The sequence below is a fragment of the Scaptodrosophila lebanonensis genome, unplaced genomic scaffold, assembly GCF_003285725.1.
Source record: "Scaptodrosophila lebanonensis strain 11010-0011.00,11010-0021.00 unplaced genomic scaffold, SlebRS2 tig00000129-arrow-arrow-pilon, whole genome shotgun sequence".
NCBI lineage: Eukaryota > Metazoa > Arthropoda > Insecta > Diptera > Drosophilidae > Scaptodrosophila > Scaptodrosophila lebanonensis.
Genome location: NW_022060583.1, coordinates 1,817,722 through 1,836,786, shown reverse-complemented (window position 1 = coordinate 1,836,786; position 19,065 = coordinate 1,817,722). Strand labels below are relative to the sequence as shown.

Below are 19,065 nucleotides of genomic sequence, written 5' to 3'. Positions count from 1 at the left end.
TTTTGCGATGTATTTAATAAAATGTGTTTGTTATCTATATTTTAGAATATTAAGCGTCTATATTTATTTGTTTTTAAAACTGAATATAATAATGTTACTTTTAAGTAAATCAAACAAATTCATTAAAGGTCAGGATTGCGACTACTTCATAAGTTATTGCATTAAGTTAAAATTTATTTATATTTATAAATATACATTATATATTATATCTATTTATAATTATACATTTATTTATTATGTTATTTTTAAGTAAATCACGACAGCCTGATTTATAAACATTTTTAATTTAAAATTTATGTATATTTAATTATAAATTTATTTATTAAGTTATTTTTAAGTAAATCATACAAGTTTATTAAGAGTCTGGATTGCGATTACTTCATAAGTTATTAACATTAAGTAAAATACCATGACAGCCTGTTATGATTTATAAACATTTTTAATTTAAAACGTCTCTGTTGATTTGTTCCCTAATATGAGCATCTTCTTCAATGAACAGTTTATTTGTTAAAATACGCATTCCTATTTCGCACAGAGAAAGTTGACTCGACAGTGCATATTTTTTACTAACTAGTAAATTTAAGTCTATTGTTTAAGTCCATTATAGATAAATCCAATGTTGGAATGATTAGAAATCAATATATTTGCCGAGAAAGAAGGTAAGTTCTTAACTTAAGGAACATTTTAGTCGTAGTAATGTTATTTAAAGTTCTAATTGTAATAAGTAATGTGAAATTAATATTTAATTTTTATTTTATATTCGTGTTTCAATTCGTGTTGTATTCCGACTTGAAAGTCGAAAAAAGTAAAAGGGAATTGGCTATAAATCAGCTATTTTAACCAACAAATAACAGCAGTAAAGTAAATAAATTGCTATTCATATTAAATATCGGGGATGTGCACGCTAAGCCAAATGCAAGCCGATCACAAATACAAAAGAAATCACCAGCTCACACGCATCCCCAATAGATGCGCTCTTGTAATGAAGAAGTGTTCAAGTGAAAAGCCCACACCCAGAATGGGTAGAGAAAAACCTAATCACTTACGATATGAAAGAGACAAATAAAACGCTTGACAAATGAAAATATTCACTTGTATAAGGATTAACTAAAATAAGTGATTGAGACATCCCCGTTCGATAAGCGAGATCATGATTTTAACTGCTTTTGAATTGGATAGTTAATGGAACGTTTTAAGCCCAAGCTAATACATTTTGAGGCGACTGAAATGCATGCGAATTCTTCGCAATATCTTATTTTTCTATTTACATTAGAAATATAATCGATTTGAATTATCGCTCGATAAATTGTTGATTTGTGATGTATCATATATGTATTTTTATTTATATAAGCAGATGCAGATCACCGATAATTTAAGTTTCACATTCCAATTCCATTGAATCGAATCGATCTCGTCACCTATAGATCGATATACTTCGGTAAAAGGGATTCGTTACTTCACCACAAGATCATTTCTATTTGAAAGAGCTCGTTACTTTCAATATATTTCTGTACTTATTTGCAATTTTTTCTACTGCACAAAAGTATGCTTCGGAAATATTTGCTTAGCCAAGCTTCTCACCAGGAACGTGCTCTCGCTCACTTCGAGAAGCTGGTATGATAAATTGGATCTTAAAATTGGCTGAGACAATGAGGGTACAGAACTGTGTAGGAAATTGTATTTCATGTCTCCAGTGTCCAACAGTAATTGCGGTTGTGAAAAAAACGAGGTTTGTGAACTTGTAGAGAAGAATACCTTTCGTATAGATTAACAAAGCTCGGGACGGTTGTATCCTATACCAGCATCGTGGTTTGTGAATATGATAGGCTGTGCGTTTGGGTCTTAAAATGGCGAAGCCAGTAAGGGTACAGAAATGTGTGGGGACATTTTTTTCAGGTACCATCCGCCAACAATATTTCCTTTGTGTAGAAAAAAGAGGTTTGTGAACTAGCTGCCATGCATGATGCAAAGGGTAGAGAGACAATTTAGCGTAGACAATTTATTTCGTGTACCATTCTCCAAGAATATTTCCTTTAATATAGATTAAATAGGTCTGAGACTGTGCTACCATGTATCGTATACCAGTTTGGTGGTTCGTGTATACGCTAGGCTGTGAAATTTAATCCCTGTCTTTTGTAGGGTCTTGTGGTTTATGGGCTGGCTAAGCTGTCAACCGTCATTTTAAAGAAATATAGTCGATTTGTTTTTATTGTTTTATATCTTTATTGAAATAAATTTACCATTTTGTGGATGCTTAACACATCTTTTCTCGTATCATTGTGCATTGTTGTTGTCTGCAATGAAAGACCTTAAAAACACATTATAAAATATATATAAACATTTAAAACATTATAAGTAGTTGTCCATATGAGTAAATAATTAGAAATGCATACAAAAAATTGCTGAAAATCAAGACCATATTAGATACATATATCTATTAATCAATATAACATAGTAAAAAAAAAGCCTATACTATATAATTAATTGTATGTCAAGTAAAAAAAAATTAAATATAAAAACGAACTTGGCCGGACGTCGTTCGACAACGCCGGCAGCGGAAGCTCGACGGCTGAGTTTCAAACTTGCTTTGAATTAAATGCAGAAAAAAAATTGTATACATATCTTATAAGAAAAACAATATATAAAAAATATATCTATATATACTATATACTATATATATATGTAAAAAAAAAACATATTCTAAATGTAAAGAATTTCAAAAATTTGTTTAAAGTTTTGCATATTGGAAGCTTTGTGGGTTCATCATCATGCTGATGCCTGATGCGTGATGCATGGGAGGATGTTCGATGCGAACGATTGGCGTTGGCGCTGACGTTGGCGCTGACGTTGACGTTGTTATATATAAGTAAGTATATATGTGGTGTATATGCAGTTATATATGTAGGCTGGTTGGTGGTGTGAGTGCGTTACTCGTACATAGTACATACATACTTGTATGTACATTTGTGCATTCGCATGCCTGTGCACAGTTACCTTCTTATGTACAACCATAAAAAGACTGTGTCCTGCGGCATGGCCTGGCCTCGGGCTTCCTTCTGCTTCACTTCGGCTTCACTCGAAGTCCCGAAGGCGGGACTCTTATGCTCGTATCTAAGTCGTATGTATTTGTATTTGTATTTGCATTTGCATTTGTATGATGTGTGTGTGTGTGTGCGTTAAGTATTTATGTATGTAGTTATAGTTTAGTGTGTGCAGGTGTATGTGTATGTGTGTGTGTCTATGTACAACATCCTGTGGGCGATTTAGGCGGCGTGGCAGCATTGCTTGAGATTAACGGTTTCCACTTACGACTAAAGGCAAATTAATATTAGTTAGCTAGTAGTTGTTGTTGTTGTTAATGCATTAAGATCGTTCGTTTCTCATCATCTCCGCTGGTTGAGCATCTGCAGATAGTATTCGCAATTGGTGCAGTAGACGGCGGGCGCAATCACGTGGCGCTTCCGACACAGGTTGCACTCAACCGCCTTGGCCGAGGCCTTCACAATGGCATTGTTGTAGACGCGGGTGGGTATGGCGGTGATGGCGCTGCTGGCATTGCCAGCTCCCGGACTTACGCCGCCCTCTCCATGTGGCATTGGCAGGCCATTCTGCAGTCCAGCTTGTAGCGGCTTCGGTGGTGGGGGCAGACAGTCTGCCTCTCCCTTGGTTCCCGGCTCAAAGCTAACCTTCTTCTGATGCGGCGGCTTCAGTTGCTGCTGCTGTTGCTGCTGCTGTTGTTGCTGCTGTTGTTGCTGCTGTTGTTGTGGGTAGTAGGGAGATGCGGGTGGAGCAGCATTTGCGGCTGCATAGGCATGTGGCAGGGGAACGCGTTGGTAGGGTGAGGGCAGTGGCTGTTCCTGTTGTGCAGCTGCAATGTTGCCGTTGTTGTAGTAGGCCAGGCTAAGCTGTTGTTGCTGCTGCTGCTGCTGCTGCTGTTGTTGCTGATGTTTCTGCAGCTGTACGGAGTAGCTTTGGGGCGGCAGCTGGTGCAAGGGTGCATGCTGCAGTGGGCGTGGCATGCTCGTATATTGCGAATCATGTTGCTGCTGCTGCTGTTGTTGTGCTGCCAGCAGCAAGTGCTGCTGATTGGCCAAGCCGTTTATGCCGCTCATGCTGGTGCGCTGTTGTTGTTGCTGCTGCAACTGCAGGCGATAAATATCCTGCATGGGAGTATAGACTTGACCCGCCTGCAGATGTGCTGCTGGCAACTGTTGCTGCTGCTGCTGCTGTTGTTGCTGGCGCAGTGCCTCCATTTGTGGTCGCTGTAGCTGCACATAACGCTGTATATCCGGCGCCGGTCTACCCAGCATGGGCGATGGCTGGGGCTGTTGTTGCTGCTGCTGCTGCTGCTGCTGCTGCTGCAATTGTTGCTGGCGCGGCTGGGGCTCTGTCTGCAAGCGTATCATGTTCTGCTGCTGTTGTTGTATGAGCTGCGCCGTCACTTTTTCGTTTGGATGCTGGGCTGTACGAAGCACACGCTCCAGAATCGGATTGGGTATGAAGTCGTCGTCCTCCTCGTTGCCCGCGGTAGCCACCAGTATTACTTGATCGCAGAAGGATACGCTCTTCTTCTTCACACGCTTGGGCGGCACATTGGAGAGGGTCTGTTGAACCATGTTATTGAGAAGCTCCACCTCTCGAATTTCTTCGGCAATCTGCGATTGCGACATCTCGTACTTGGGCTTGGGAAGAACCTGATGCGGTGGCAAGCGATGCTGCTGCTGCTGCTGCTGCTGTGTTGCTGGTGGCGGCTGGGGTGGTGCACAGTCCACCTCATCGGCTTCTAGCTTGATGGCGCCATTGGGCAGGCCATTCATGTGGGTGCGTATCTGTGGCGGCTTACTACCGGCGCCAGAAATGGAGCCGGATGGGGAGGAACTACAGCTGAGCAGCTCCTGGGAGGCGTAGGAGCGCATTGGTGAGTCTAGCAGCTTGGTCTGCTCGAAGCGATGAGCCAGGTCGCGCACGTTGCTCGGCGACTGAGTGCGTTGCATGGCTCTGAGATCGGATTGCTTTGCCTGAAGCTCCTTGAGCCACCCGTTGGTGGTGGTGGCATCGGTGTTGGAGGCAGATGAGGCTGCTGCGGCGGCTGCCGCCGCTTGCTCCTTCCGCAGCTTGAGCAGATGCTGACGCTGCTGCAGCTGCGCTAGAATGCTGGTGGTGCCCTCCAGCGACTCCAGATGACGTTGGGGCTTGCTGGCCTCCAGCGCCTGCAGCTGGTTCAGCTGCTGGTTTAGGGGTTCGAGATCAATTTCGGGTGGCGGCGGCGGCGGGAAATCTTCGCTCGCCTGCCGCGAGTGGCACACAGATTGTGGTGGGCTGGGGTAGGGTGGCAGCTCCAATGGCGGAGGCGGAAGATCGTGCGCAGTTTGACTTGTGTTGGGACGCATATCGACTTCATCGAGACCCCCACCAGTGGGGGTTAGCGCATAGGGTGCCAACAGACTCATATCCTTCAGCGGACTTTGCTCCGAGTGCACCTGGGCGCAGGTGGTGATGATGGTCTGGCAGGAATCCTCGCTAATCGATGTATTGGAGCTCATGGCCGAGATGTTGCTCAGATTGGCCTCATGATGGAAGTGTTGCAGGAGGGCTGCGGCAGCGGCCGCCTCCTGTTGCTGCTGCTGCTGCGGCGTCAGAGTCGAGCTAATGCGCATGGGTGGCGGCGGTGCCACCTTGGCCACCACCGTCAGCTGGCGACCGCTGCCATGGAAACTCTTGCGCATCAGTTTGCTGCGCTCGAGATTGGGATTGGCATTGTTGGCGGCACAGTAATCGAAGTGGCCCTCAGAAATGTAGCCACTCATGGCGTGCTTGCCACCGTGCAGACCCACTGCGCTATCGTCGACGGAGCTGGTCAGAGGAGCCGGAGCATTCTTGTCCCGCGCATGCGCCGTCGATGTAGCGTCATCGCCGGCCTCTGTCAGATCCGGCATGGAGCGATTCTTGCGGCGAATGAGACCACCCATGAGTAGCTTGCGACGAATTTTGTGCTGCTTCTTGCCGTTCTTATCCTTCTCCTTTTTCTCATCCTTGTCTTCCTTATGCTTTTTCAGCGTGTCCTTCGCATTGACGAGCAGCGTCTCAGTGAGCGAGAACTCGCGGGTCAGCTTGTTGCGATCTTCGCTGCGACTACGCTTCTCCTTCTCCTTGTCCGCTTTGCTGCTGCTGCTCCGGCCAAAGAGCGAGCGACTCTCACGTTCTGGCTTGCTCGCGACCGTCGGAGTCGGCTGCATTTCGTACTCAATGGCATTGTCGTCAGCATTGCCAATGGCTGCAGCCGCCAGAGCCTTGAGCGGACTCTTGCGTTTCGGCAACGTTGCATAGATCTCGATATTTTTGCTGGCTGCGACCGCAGCATGCAGTAGGTTAGCAGTGGTGTTCAGTGGCTGCGCAGACGACTGCAGGGGCGAGGGCGCTATCTGCTTGTCTAGTGTCTTATCCTTGCTGTTCTGGCGCACGTGCTTCACACTGCTGGTGCTGCCCTCGCGCATGTGCTTCAGCTCCGGCATGGCGTCCATGTCGGCACCCTTCTCCACTAGAATGCGACGATGCAGACTGCGCGCTCGCATCACACATGTGTTGTGCTTCATGCGCGCAAAGGTCATGGTATGCGGATTGCTGTAAGGAGCATCCATGGCAGCACGAGCGCGACCAGCGGCTGCATTGCACAAAACCAGCGCTGTCTCCAGATCGTGTGACTCCTCGACCAGGCGTGACTTCTCCAGCAACTGATCAGCCTCATGGCAGAGTTTTTCGCAGTCTCCCGACAGGGACAACCCTGGTGCTCCAGCTTCTGGGATCTTAGCAAGTTGCGGGTTGAGTGCATGCTTGGGCGGATATGAATCCGTTGAGCTCAAAGAGAACGAATCATAGCCGGGATCATAGGGCAGACCATGACGTGTGGGACTCTGCGGTACGGCGGGCACACCACGCTTGGCCACCATGTACAGATAGGGATTGTCCAGAGTGGTGGAGCTTGCCGAGCTGGCACTGTTTCGATCTCCAGACCAGTTACCCGAGTCACGACGACGTGGCTGATTCAGATGATCGGGTATGGTGAGCCCATCACTAGGCGGCGAGCTGCCATTTGAGGCGCCGCTATTGTGACCTGAAGAGGACTCCGCACTGTGGCTACGCTGCAGCTGCAAATGATGCTTCCGCGCTAGCTGCGCATTCAGCACCGCTTCGATTGGCTTGCGATTAAGGAAACCACCGTCCTTATCATCAACAACGATGCTGGCTCCAGGAGCCACCGCATTCGGTGCTGGAAATATTTTGTCCTGAATGACACTTAGATTCTGATATTGGGCATTAAGCACATGCTCCACGGTCTTGCGACTGATGTAGGCGTCCGTCTCATCGCTGCCCATCGGCGCCTGACTTGGGGCCGGAAAAATGTTCTTTTGTATGACGCTCAGGTTCTGATAGTCGTTGGGCGTGCGCAAGGGAGTCGGTGTAATGGCACGCCTGGTATTACCCAGACTCGGTTTTTCTGGGCTTGGCGTAACGGCCCGGCGCACTGCAGCGCTGGTACTTTGGGCAGCAGCCAACTCTTGCATGTAATGTGCGGGCATGACCCCTCCACTCGGATTTAGCGGGGCACTGGACGGCGGCTGCGGTACAGCATATAAGAGGAGTAGTGGCTGATAGCGGCCTCGGCTGCATTTGTCCACCACACCCTCCCAGTTGGGACCCACCTCCTTGACATTGGCATCATCGAAGTACACCCACACCTTTAGTTTGGTGTGAAAGAAGAAGGTGGTGTAATGCTTGCCATAGTAGGACACGATGCCCACTAACTCGTGCTGCACCTGTTGCGCCCAACGCTGCTCGCTGACTTGATGAAAGACATCGCCGAGACGCAGATTAGTGCCAATAGCCTTGAGTACGGCATGCACCTGATCCGCAGCCGGTCGCTCCGAATCCCAAACAATGCCAATGGACACGACGTCCGGACGATTCAGCAGGGCGCGACAAATACCAATTTTGGCTCCACATGAATTCTATAAAAGGTTGACAAAATATACAGCATTTATTAGAATGATATAGAGATAAAGGAGCCATGTGCTTGCTACTTACCGGACAGTCGCGAATGTCGCCCATGTTGCCAGCAGCACGCAACAGTTGGCCAAAGCTCAGCTGCTGGTGATTCTGCAGTGCCAAGCTCTTCTGCGAGGTCAGGGCAGAGGCGGAAACATAGTGTACCATCTGCAACAAGTCGATTAAAGAGAAATAAGTCAAGTTGAGCTTAACTGTGCAGATTAAAACGTGTTAACTGTTTAAGAGCTAAGTTACTCAAAAGGTTGTCCGTTAAGCAAAGGGATCCCTATCTTAAGGGCTATTGCTATAGACCCAATATATTTCTACTGTTCCTGCTAAAATGAACATTGTCTGATAAGTAAAATACTATATATGATTAGGGTTTAAATTGTCGATGGTCCATGTCGATTAAATATGTTTGGTGACCCCTTACGCGGGTGGCCAGCTCGCTAATTTCGAAAAAAGACTTGTGTGTGGGCAGCGGAAGTGCAAAGCCCACACCGTTATGTCGACACGTGCTGACTAACACAGTGAGTAGAACGGATTTCGCATCGTAAAATATAGATACGAGAATAGTAAAACGCTCCAATTAGGCTGTAAAAAGTCAACGATAATGCTAACACCTTCTTCTGGCTGGCTCGCCAGTTGGCTGACATCATACGATTCCACCTTTTAAGGGTGCTCTTGTTTCGGCAGCAGTTTCTGCTGCCTTTTACGGACTGTCTAGCTATTGCGGACCACTGTTCCGATGCTAATGTTGGAGGTGGTGCTGATGTTTGTGCTTGTGGGTGTTGCCGCATTGCAGCAGGTGCCGAACTGGTCGAGTGGCTTTTCTTGAAAAGCGCCAGCATTCTAGACAAGCACAGACACAGACACCGACACAGACAGAGACACAGGCACAGGCACCCATACTCGTGTGTAGATACGCGCACATGTGATTGTTGGTTCATAATCTGTGCGCGTAGATCTGGCCACAAACTCGTTTGTGGCTGCCACTTGACGGCTTAACTGTTCTTCGCCTGGCCAATTTGCATAGCTGAACTTGGCAGGTGTGCTAAGCAGCGGCTAGTGGCGAAAGGGGGCAGCACTACGAGTCCCCAGGTTGGGGTATAACTCGCGTAAATTACGGGATTCGAGGAAATTAACCCACTGGTTGTTTTCTAGCCATGAGAGCTCTTCCCAGCATTCGAATTGAACTTGAACTTCAGATTGTAGCTAAAGACACTATTTTGCATAGCGCCGCTAATGATAACTTATTCATAATAATTTCTTGCCATTATCGCTTAGGTCAACTCACCTGCGTGAAGGGCAACTGCTCCGAATTGGCTCCACACTTGCAGACGCTCTGCTCGATGACGCGCATGGCAAAGCGTCGATGGGCAATGCAAGCCGCTGACTCGCACGCATCCCCATCATCGGCCGAGATGTGCGAGTGGACGCGATGCAAGAGCAGTTCGAAGCACTCGGCAGCATCACCCAGACAGCCCAGGGGGAACCGACGGCCGGCCAACGGGCCGCTGGCCAAGGCGCGACGCAACGGCTCCGGACACAAGGCGGGCTCCGAGCTGGTCTGCAGTTGCTGAAACAGTTCCTGCAAGAGCGAGCAAATGGATCGAGGGTTAACATTGCCTTACAAGCATTTAATATAGTATAATTTATTAACTATTGTTTGTTGATATTCACTTTTTGCTTTGCATCTTTCTGAATGCTTTGAAAAAGTCGAATAGCTGGCTAGTCCGAATCTTTGTCCAAGTACGTTTGATAGAAGCACATGAGAATGCAACAGTTTGTCATTGTTTTGTCCGAAGCGATAGCTAAGGGGGATAACCTAATTGGTCAGCTCTTTGATGACCCCTTAGTCACCGCCTAGTAGCTTTATTTTGTTATAAATTAAAAATCAATAAAAATGGAACTTAAATAGACTTTTGTTGGCATTGCAAATGGTGGTTTGAGCAAAAACTTACAATAACCGCATTAATGCAGCGATCTCTTTCGTTGTTGGTGATACCATTGTTGCTGCTGTTGTTGTTGCAACTCTTGTTGCTGCTGTTGTTGTTGTAGCCCAGCACCGCCAGCTCCACACTGGACGCCACCTTGGCCAGGGCGCTAACCTTTTGCTTCGTCTGGCGCGTCAATGTCGCCGATTTGTGGCCCACATCGTTGGCCACATCCATCAGCAGCTTGCGCGGACTACTCCGGGGCAAGGTGCCATTGTTGCTTATTAGCTTCACGTGTTGTGGATGCGTCAGTGTGGCAGCAGCAGCGGCATTTGTTGCTGCAGCCACCGCCGCCGCCGCTGCCGATGCCTGTGCAGCGCAGCTCTGTGCCGCTACATTCGAAGAGCCTGTTGTGGCTGATGTAATGGCGCCATTGCCAATGCCATTGCCATTGCCACTGCCACTGCCTCCCACCACATTGGTGGGCTCCTTGCGTTTGTATCGAAACTTTATCATTTTGAATGTTATCGCAATGTTTGTTGTTGTTGCTGTGCTCCCTGTTTAGCTAGCTGTGAAGGTGTGGTAAAGAATATATGTTTAGTTGTTGCCTGGCAGGCCTTGCAATTGCCAGTGCCAGTGCCAAGCTAATTTCCGACTCAGAAGCAGCCAATGCCTTCCCATTGCTGTGGCACAAACAATGCAAATTTTCTAAAGCAGCTCTTGCTTGTGGGTGTACTATAGGTTTGTTTCAGTTTCGATTCTCGATATTGGTGCGTGGTCGCGACGCAAACACTTGACCATCTCTAGTATAGGCGTTGCTGGCGCCCAACTTGAACTCAAATGAACCGCACACGACGAAGGCGACGACGACGACGACGCCTAGACACAATTAATTCACATTAAATTAAGTTGTAGATTGATGAGCGATAAGTGGTGGCAACAGAAGGAAGTTGACGGAGCCAAGAGTTGTGCAACACACACTCACGAGTACCCACACCCATATAACTGACCAGCACAGAAGTTGGCAGCTGACAAGGCAAAAAGCGAGCAAGTGCAAAAAAACTACAAGTATTGAGAAAAAAGAATAACAGAAGACGTTGACGTCGCCAAACGGAAGTGAACAGCAACAACCAACAACAAAAAGTGTAGCCTCAGCCCACATAGAGTGTTTGTGTGTCTGTGTGACAAAGGAAGTTGCACTGGCATTAAATTGAAAAATTAAACCACAAGCAGTTGAACTGAAGTTGAAGTTCAAACTCCAGTTAAGAGCGTTCTGCATTTGAACTTTTGCTGCACTCGGACTTCCAGGGACTGCCAGGGGCTTCCAGGGACTTTTAGGGCTTTTAGGACGCGTGTCCAGCGCGAACAATGAACACATGCCACTCCACTTAATCACCATCATTATGCAAAAACACATACGTTATATATACATATGTAGCTAGATGTACATACTATGTATAATATATGCTATACTTGTATCTGTATTATGTGTACACTTTTGGGCCAACAGCTGCTAGGCAGGATCTGTAATGATTATGATATTATTGTTGCCGCCTAATTGCACTTGCAGCTGCCTGCCTATTGTTGTTCTCAAAGGCGTTGTTGTCGCTATCATTATGCGCATGGACCGCACCTTAAAAGGCTAGGCAAGTCAACGAAAGTGAGCGAAAAAAAACTGAAAAGCATCCGAGAAACCAGAACAATATGTGGCTTTGGCATAGACTTTCGCTTTTGGGCCAGTTGACGACGTTGACCTCATTCGTTGCATGTCCCAACCAGCCAACCAGCCAACCAGCCAACAAACCAACAAGTCAGAGACGTTGGCGTTGAAAGTTTCTTGTGCCACAAACCGGTCCAGCGAAACATCCAGCCAAAAGTTGTTGTTGTCGTTGTCGTTGTTGTTTCTCATTTCATTTTTGCACATTAATGTGTCAAAAGGCACAAGGCTTAGAGCTTAGAATGTCAATGCAGCATTTTTATTTCAAATCTTTCCCCCTCCTATCATATTTTATTGTTTGTGTGTCAGACATCAGATTGCAGGCAAAAGCTGCCGACGTGTGAAAAACCAAAAGAACGAGTACGACAGCAACCAGTGGCGTGTCTGGGGGAGGAGTGGCGCCGTTTCTGTATTTGCAAGGGCGCTAAAATCTATATAACTTATCTGAATAATAAGAATATAATGGAGCCCACACAATGAAACCCATAAGATATTTACATTTTTTAGCAGACATTATTTAAAGTATTTAAGTCAATAGCGACCATTTGAAAACAAAACTGCTTATCGATTTGCCTGCTTCACAAAAACTGAGCCTACCACCAATCCAACTGCTTGAAAGCATAAAAGTTCTAGAGCTTTACAACTAAGAAACCAGCAAAGAGTAAGGAAACTTGAATATAAACATTATAAATTATCTTGTGATTATTGATAATTGATTGTTTGTTCGCTATGCTCGGGGTCATCATATTATTGTTCACTTTCTTCTGTAATGTTTACCGCGCCAGAACTGAAAATATGAGCCCCACAGAACATGAGCCCCACAGTAGTTGAGCCTAGAACCGGCTCTGGAAACAACAGCCCCAAAACTACAAGTAGAAGGGCAGCGCGCAACTAATGCGAACAACTGGTTGCAATTTTTGTTTTTTGCTGACACTGGCTCTGTCTGAAAAATGAGCGCTCTTAGAATCTGAGAAGTGCTAAAAACTGACAAATGGATAATGCCTGACTGTTCGTTGTTGTTGTTGTTGCTGTTGCTGTTGTTATTACTATTGTATTTGGTGCCATGGCTCCAAAACGCACCAAGTTCTATAAAATGACGCCATATGGCTTATGAGACATGACCACGCGGCATTTTTGCACTTTTGCTTTTTTCTTGTCTCTTTGTCTCTTTGCCTTTTGCTGTTATTTACAATTAATACTCTTATTTATTTAAAAAAAAATTATATATGCATGTATGTACTACCTACATATATGTGTATATAATTTTTTGTGCGTCGCTATGTGTATGCTCGGTACGTGCCATTTTTTGTGCTAAATACACAATTCACAAAGCAAGAGCAACAATTATGACGACGACAAAGGCAAGCCCTAAAAATAAAACGGTGATAATATTGTTGTTATACCTATAGAAGTACCAGTATAATTAACACTTGTGTCAACTGACTCCGAGTATTATGTGCAAAATAATACAACGTGTGGATAATAGAACGCCAACAAAGAAAGCGAACAACATTCAACATTCAGTTGCAAACGAATGCGAATCAGTCTTTAAGCGAATGCCTGATGGTGTGTAAATGAATCAAAAGTTTGCAAAGCTATCATTAGTGCTTAATTACAACGAAGAAATATATACATATCTATCGAACAGAATGAGGCTAAGGCTCTTAACCAATTATATCTCTATTTTAGGACTGCAGCAAAAGGAATTCGTTCGCTAATTATTGGGCAGCTTGGACAAAGGCACAAGGGCAGAGGCATTAGGATCTTGGATTGCTCCACTATCTAAGTAAGCCACTCTAAGGTGCTAAGGAGTCTAGAGAGCGCCAAGCCGATCCATAATTGTGGACGATAGCAGTTCACCAAACCTTTCTACCTGCATTGAAAAGGTCGCTAGCCCTCAAATCAAATACTTTGCGAACTAAGGGGAACTGAGCACGAGAAATTGACTAAGAAATCAGAATAAAGGAGCCTCATATACATACATATATATTCCATTCATTATTCATTTAGGCTTAAACAATTTTCGACAATTTTTTACTTTGCATTTTTGGGAGAGAATATTGTAAGAAAAGTGTTTACATAGGAAGTGCAGGTCTTATTAAATTGTTCCCGCCTAGACGTAGAAGGATGTTACTTTACTTGTTGGTCATTAGTTCAGAAAGCTGCAAAGGATTTTTGTTTGAAAATTTGCATTTTCTTGATTGTTCCATTCATGCATATATCGCATACTCTATATACTGATTGACTAACTGCATTTTAAAACTAATTGCCCTGCCGACACTTATCGCGTTTAGCCCATATTCACCGTAGCTCTAGAAGCCACATTGTACGTTGTGGAAGCTAGTCAGACAGACAGATGGACAGACAGACAGACAGACAGATGGACAGGTAGACAAAATACTTGTAATCAACACAACAACAAGTTCGACTGCAGTTGCGTTTTATCTTCTGGTTTTTGTTGCTGTTGCTGCGGCTGTGGCTGTCATATTTTTTTGATGAGGCATAAAACTGCGCAGACAACAAAATGCTGAGCAGGCGGAAAAGCCCTAAACGGAAGTGGACAGTTTTAAGTGCGACTGTTTGTTTTTTCATTTTAAATGCCCGTTTATTGTTTTTCGGGCGAAAAGGTGCAGTGCTATTGTTGTTGCTATTGTTGTAAGTACGAGTGTGTTTGTGTGTGTGTGTGTGTGTGTGTGTGTGTGTGGTGGTTTATGGAAAAATGCAAGTTGTGGTTGTTACATAAGCGTTGGTAATAGCTGTTATTGTTGTTGGTGCCGGTGGCAAGCAATTAGAAATCATTTGCATGCTAATTAGACGTCATGCTTTTTAATTTTTTCACAACGATGGCTTTTCTTTGTGCTTCGAACTGCTATCTCATGAGCAAAGTGGCGTTAAATTTGGCACAAGTTGGCCAAAACTGTTGATATTGGTCAAGTGCATGTGCAAATCGTGTAAGCCATGTAATTAGTTATCAATTGGCCAATGTGGTGCGAACGAAAAAAGGGCCGAAACATGACCAGCACTTTACCGGCCTATTGTGGCAAGCTTGAAGGTTTGCGAGGCTTGAAGGTTTCAAGTTGGCCAAGTTGTGCTCGATTTTTGTGGCAATGGTGAAAGTTGTTGGCTTATACATACAGACCTCTGGAAAGCAGTGACAAATCATCGATATATTTGGCTTGCAAATCACAAAAGCTTTTACCCAGAAGAGAGGAGACAGGAGTCAGAGGGGAGAGCCGGAGAGACAAAAGCTAAGAAAAAAACATAAACGAGACAAGAAACTGGCACTTGTAGTCCTTGAAACTGACACTATTTCAAGTTGAAATACATGCATATAAATCAAGCTAAATAGCAAATGGTAGAGCTGCGAGCAGCCAGCAGCACCAGCAGCAGCAGTTAGCCAAGTTAAGTCTAGAGCCAAGTCAAGTCGTTTCAAGAGCTCGAATCGGCAGCTGCCGCGCCACTGCTAGCCATTATTATGTGTATTTTTTATTATTATTTTTGCATACTTTTATTATTTTTGCAATTATCAAACAAATCAGCAGCAAGTAGGAACGCGGTCTGTCTGTCTGTCTGTCTGTCTGTCTGTCTGTTTGCATACGATTTATTAAAGAATGCCGTCGCGTTTCTCTAGCGTTTTTAAACGCGCACACTTGTGTGGGTGCTTTTTGTTCGTTATTATTATTCTTCTTTTTTTTCCTATTTTATTTAAATTATTTTGAAGCATTGCTAATGTACTTTTGTTGTATGTACAAGTTGCTGCTGCTGCTGCTGGCAACTTCCGCAAAATTGCGCAGCAGCCAATTATTAACAACAACAACAACAAATAAATACTAGTACAGCAGCTATGAGTATAGGCAAGTTGGAAAAATCATGTGACAAGAAACGCAACAACGTGACAAAGAACAAAAAAATAAAGAAACTGAAAAGCAGAAAAACTGACCTTTTTCACAGCCAAGATTGAAAATAATAAAACTAAAATTTGCTGCTATCTGTGCGACATATCAAAAGACAAGAGCCTTTCACAGACAGCCAGACAGACTGACTGAGAGACAGACTGAGAGACTGACAGGCAGGCAGGCAGGCAGGCAGCTCAGTTCAGGCACGGAGAAGAATAGAAGCTGAATGTGAGAACATCGGTTTGCATCACTTCCTAACAAGTGGCAGAGACAAGACAAAAGGCAGCAGATACAGCTGCCCAGATAGCCCAGAGGGTCAGCATTCAGTCAGACACAAAGAGCCATACCCAAAGAGTACCAGCACCGTAGCCATGGTCGGTCCCCGAATTGGGCCCGAGGCATGCAAAACTCTGCGTGAGGTGCACGTTAGAAAATCAAAGCAGGTGCATGTGCCCATTTCTACTGCAAGCTATCGCTTTTCCTAAAGAACGCGCCATTACAGGCCATATACTTGTGGACATGCACAACAGCTTCTACAGAGACTTGGACGAGTACGACCCCAAACGAACGTGCCTCGATTACCAAAGTGCAGGCGACACTTGCAGTCGTTCTTTACACACATTATTTCTGTTACCTATGCTATATATGTACGTATGCCCAACATGCTCCAACGATTTGTAGAATTGGGCATTAATACTATAAATATGCGTGTATACTTTGAAAACAAAAGAAAGAGGGCGTCATGCCTTCGCCATGAAATCTGGTAAAGAATATCAGTTAGTAGTAGTTCAGTGGGGACTATAAGGGAGCTATAGAGACGCTGGTTATTTCTTTAAAGTACAGGTATACAAATGTTAAAAACTGTTTTGAAAGTAAGCTGAATTGCTGATAAAGTTAATTACTTTTACATATTTTTTTAAATCTTTTATCCTTATTTAAGATCTGCCTTAGATTGGACAATTATTAAATTTTATGATACTGTGACAATTTATAATCATGCTTCTGAATTGCTAAAACAGTCAATTACTTTTATATTTGTTGAGGCGTTTTATAAAAAAAAACGTTCTCTAACCATCTGAAATTTGATTTAGATCGTACTACTATAATAAGAACGCTTGCAGTTGGAAGAGCTTTTTAAGGTCCCTTCAATTTTGAGAGACTATATAGAGACGAATTAGTGTAATTCAAACATTTTAAAACCCTGTGCATAGGAAATAAGCCAACTTTGTAGAGGGTATTACAGCGTCGACGAAGTCATGCGACACTTTCTTTCTTCAGTTTTTGTATTCATGTGTGGAACAAGTGGGAGGGGCCATTAATATTTTACGCGCATTATAGCGCCATTTGCATAAGGGGCTTTAAGGGGTGCCGGACAGGTAGGCCTGGGTTGGGGGGCACAGAGATAAATGGCAGTTATGCTGTCTCTCGTGGCTGTTGTCATTTATGCCTGTGACATATGCCCAAGAATGGTTTAAAAAACAGACCCCGCCATACGAACGTTCCTTGCTTAAGTCTTTTGTTTTGTTGTTTTTTGCTTGCCACACGACGCCCGCATGCCAAGTGGTTCTCCACTTCATTTTATTGCTTTTCAATGCAAATGTCTTCTACAAACACACACACACACACACACACACACTCGCTCTTATGTTAATGCATACACATGTATACATGTGTAGATATCTCTATATACATAGGTAGATGTTTGTGTTTTTTGCATAATTGTCCATGCGCGCCCCTCTGCACAAATTGCACTTAAGTGCCAGTTGTGAGCTGAGCTGAGCTGAGCTGAGCTTTGCTTCGCTTTAATATCGCGTGCTTTGCACTTTCCCTAGGGAAAAAGAGCCTATAGAGAGGGCCTGTGTGCGCGCTTTCAAATTGGCAATTAATGCGATCAGCAAGAGGAAGAGCCAACAGCCGTAGCAGCAGAGGAACAAAAAATTAATAACGACTATCAAACAAGTGATGATCATAAAAATAAAAAATAAAAGAAATAATGAAGAAGAAGTAGCCAGCCAGTCAGGTAGCCACCCGAATGGCCATTCAGCTAGCCCCGCATATTAAAATCATAATTGAATGCTGCATTTAAATGAAAAGCCATAAACAAGGCAAACGAACTGAGCAAGTCAGGGCCCGCAGGCTCGAATCAAACAAACAAGACGACAACACGCACATTAACATAAAATGTCACTTTATAAAGCCCCAAAACAATGATGAGCTGATTGAAAAACCCGCTTATGCTCGTAAGTATTAAATACAATATGATGAGTTAGCGGCACATGGAAAACCAGCAAACTGAACCTTAAGCAATCGACAAAAGGCCAACACTGGCCAATCGAATGGTGAATTCAAGATGAAGTTCAGCATAGCTGGTGTTTAGAATTTAAAGTCAAAGCAAACAGGTGACTGAATATATATGCATAATCAATATCGAGGACTAGTTGGGCGACCAATACGAAAACTCTATTATTCACTGCCTAACCGCTTCACTGTCTGAGTGGAAATATGTATTTGGCAACGGCTTTGCGACTTCGATTACAACTTACGGGTACGTTAGCATCGCCCGATATTCTGCAACAGCATTAAATATGCAAATCCCATGTGTCTGTTGTTGTTGTAGTTGTTGTTAATCCTAGTGTCGCAGCATATCCAAATGTGAGAACTTTTGGGCACAGCAAAAAAAATATGCATATATTTTAAAAAAATTATATCCGTATTATCGTATTAAAATGGTTTTAATTTGAATTCGAAAATGTAGAGCCGCGTTCCCTCCTTGTTTTATTTGGCGCGCAATTCACATTCAGTTCGTCGTTCGTTCGTTTGTGGTTTCAACTTTTTTGCACAAAAGGTTAACAAGAAAATTGTATTTGAATTTTGAAAATTGAAAATCGCTTCGATGCGCTTCTACACCCGCACGCACACAACACTTGATTGTAACTGAAACTCGTTTCGGAGCCGAAGTCACGTACGAGCGTAGTTGCTGTGTCGTTCTCGCTCTTGCTCTCCCTCCTCTCTCTCTCTCACTCTCTCTCTTTTCGACTGGCGCGCTGCGAGACCGGTTCCTCATACACATGCGCACATGTACAATAACAACAACAACAACGAGAGACTGCAGAACTTCAGTTATATCAACAACCAGTTTGCCGCTCACCTGAGCCAACAGAGCAGACAACGACAACGACAACAAAACAGGCGCAGGTAAACACACAACACACACACACACGCACAGATCTGAGCGACTCTTGCGCCACTCTTAAGGCCAACAGGAGGCACCCTGTGCGACACTTCACTCGACTCCGACTGTAACTCTGGCCATGTGCCCTGAGATTGTAGCCGTCAATTCAAATGACAAATACATAATAGACCCGGCCAGCATTTCAAATGTAACAAGAACAGCAAGAACAACAACAAACTGTACAACATTTGACACGACTAAAAGGGCTCAAAGCCAAGTGTGGTTGATCGGCAGGCAAAC

General features: G+C 44.4%; 1 protein-coding gene across 2 annotated transcripts in view; it reads right to left on the bottom strand.

Annotated features, from left to right (window-relative positions):
* Positions 1–2,744: 2,744 nt before the first annotated feature.
* The window catches only part of LOC115628888, a 65,644-nt gene continuing 49,323 nt past the window's right edge, over positions 2,745–19,065 (bottom strand). For both annotated transcript variants that reach the window (XM_030525145.1, XM_030525146.1), the window contains exons 3-5: positions 9,341–9,634; positions 8,083–8,211; positions 2,745–8,006 (exon numbers count right to left, since the gene is read on the bottom strand). In XM_030525145.1, coding sequence (XP_030381005.1) covers positions 3,384–8,006; positions 8,083–8,211; positions 9,341–9,634 — 5,046 coding nt within the window. In that variant the 3' untranslated portion in view covers positions 2,745–3,383. The remainder of the gene's footprint in view (positions 8,007–8,082; positions 8,212–9,340; positions 9,635–19,065) is intronic.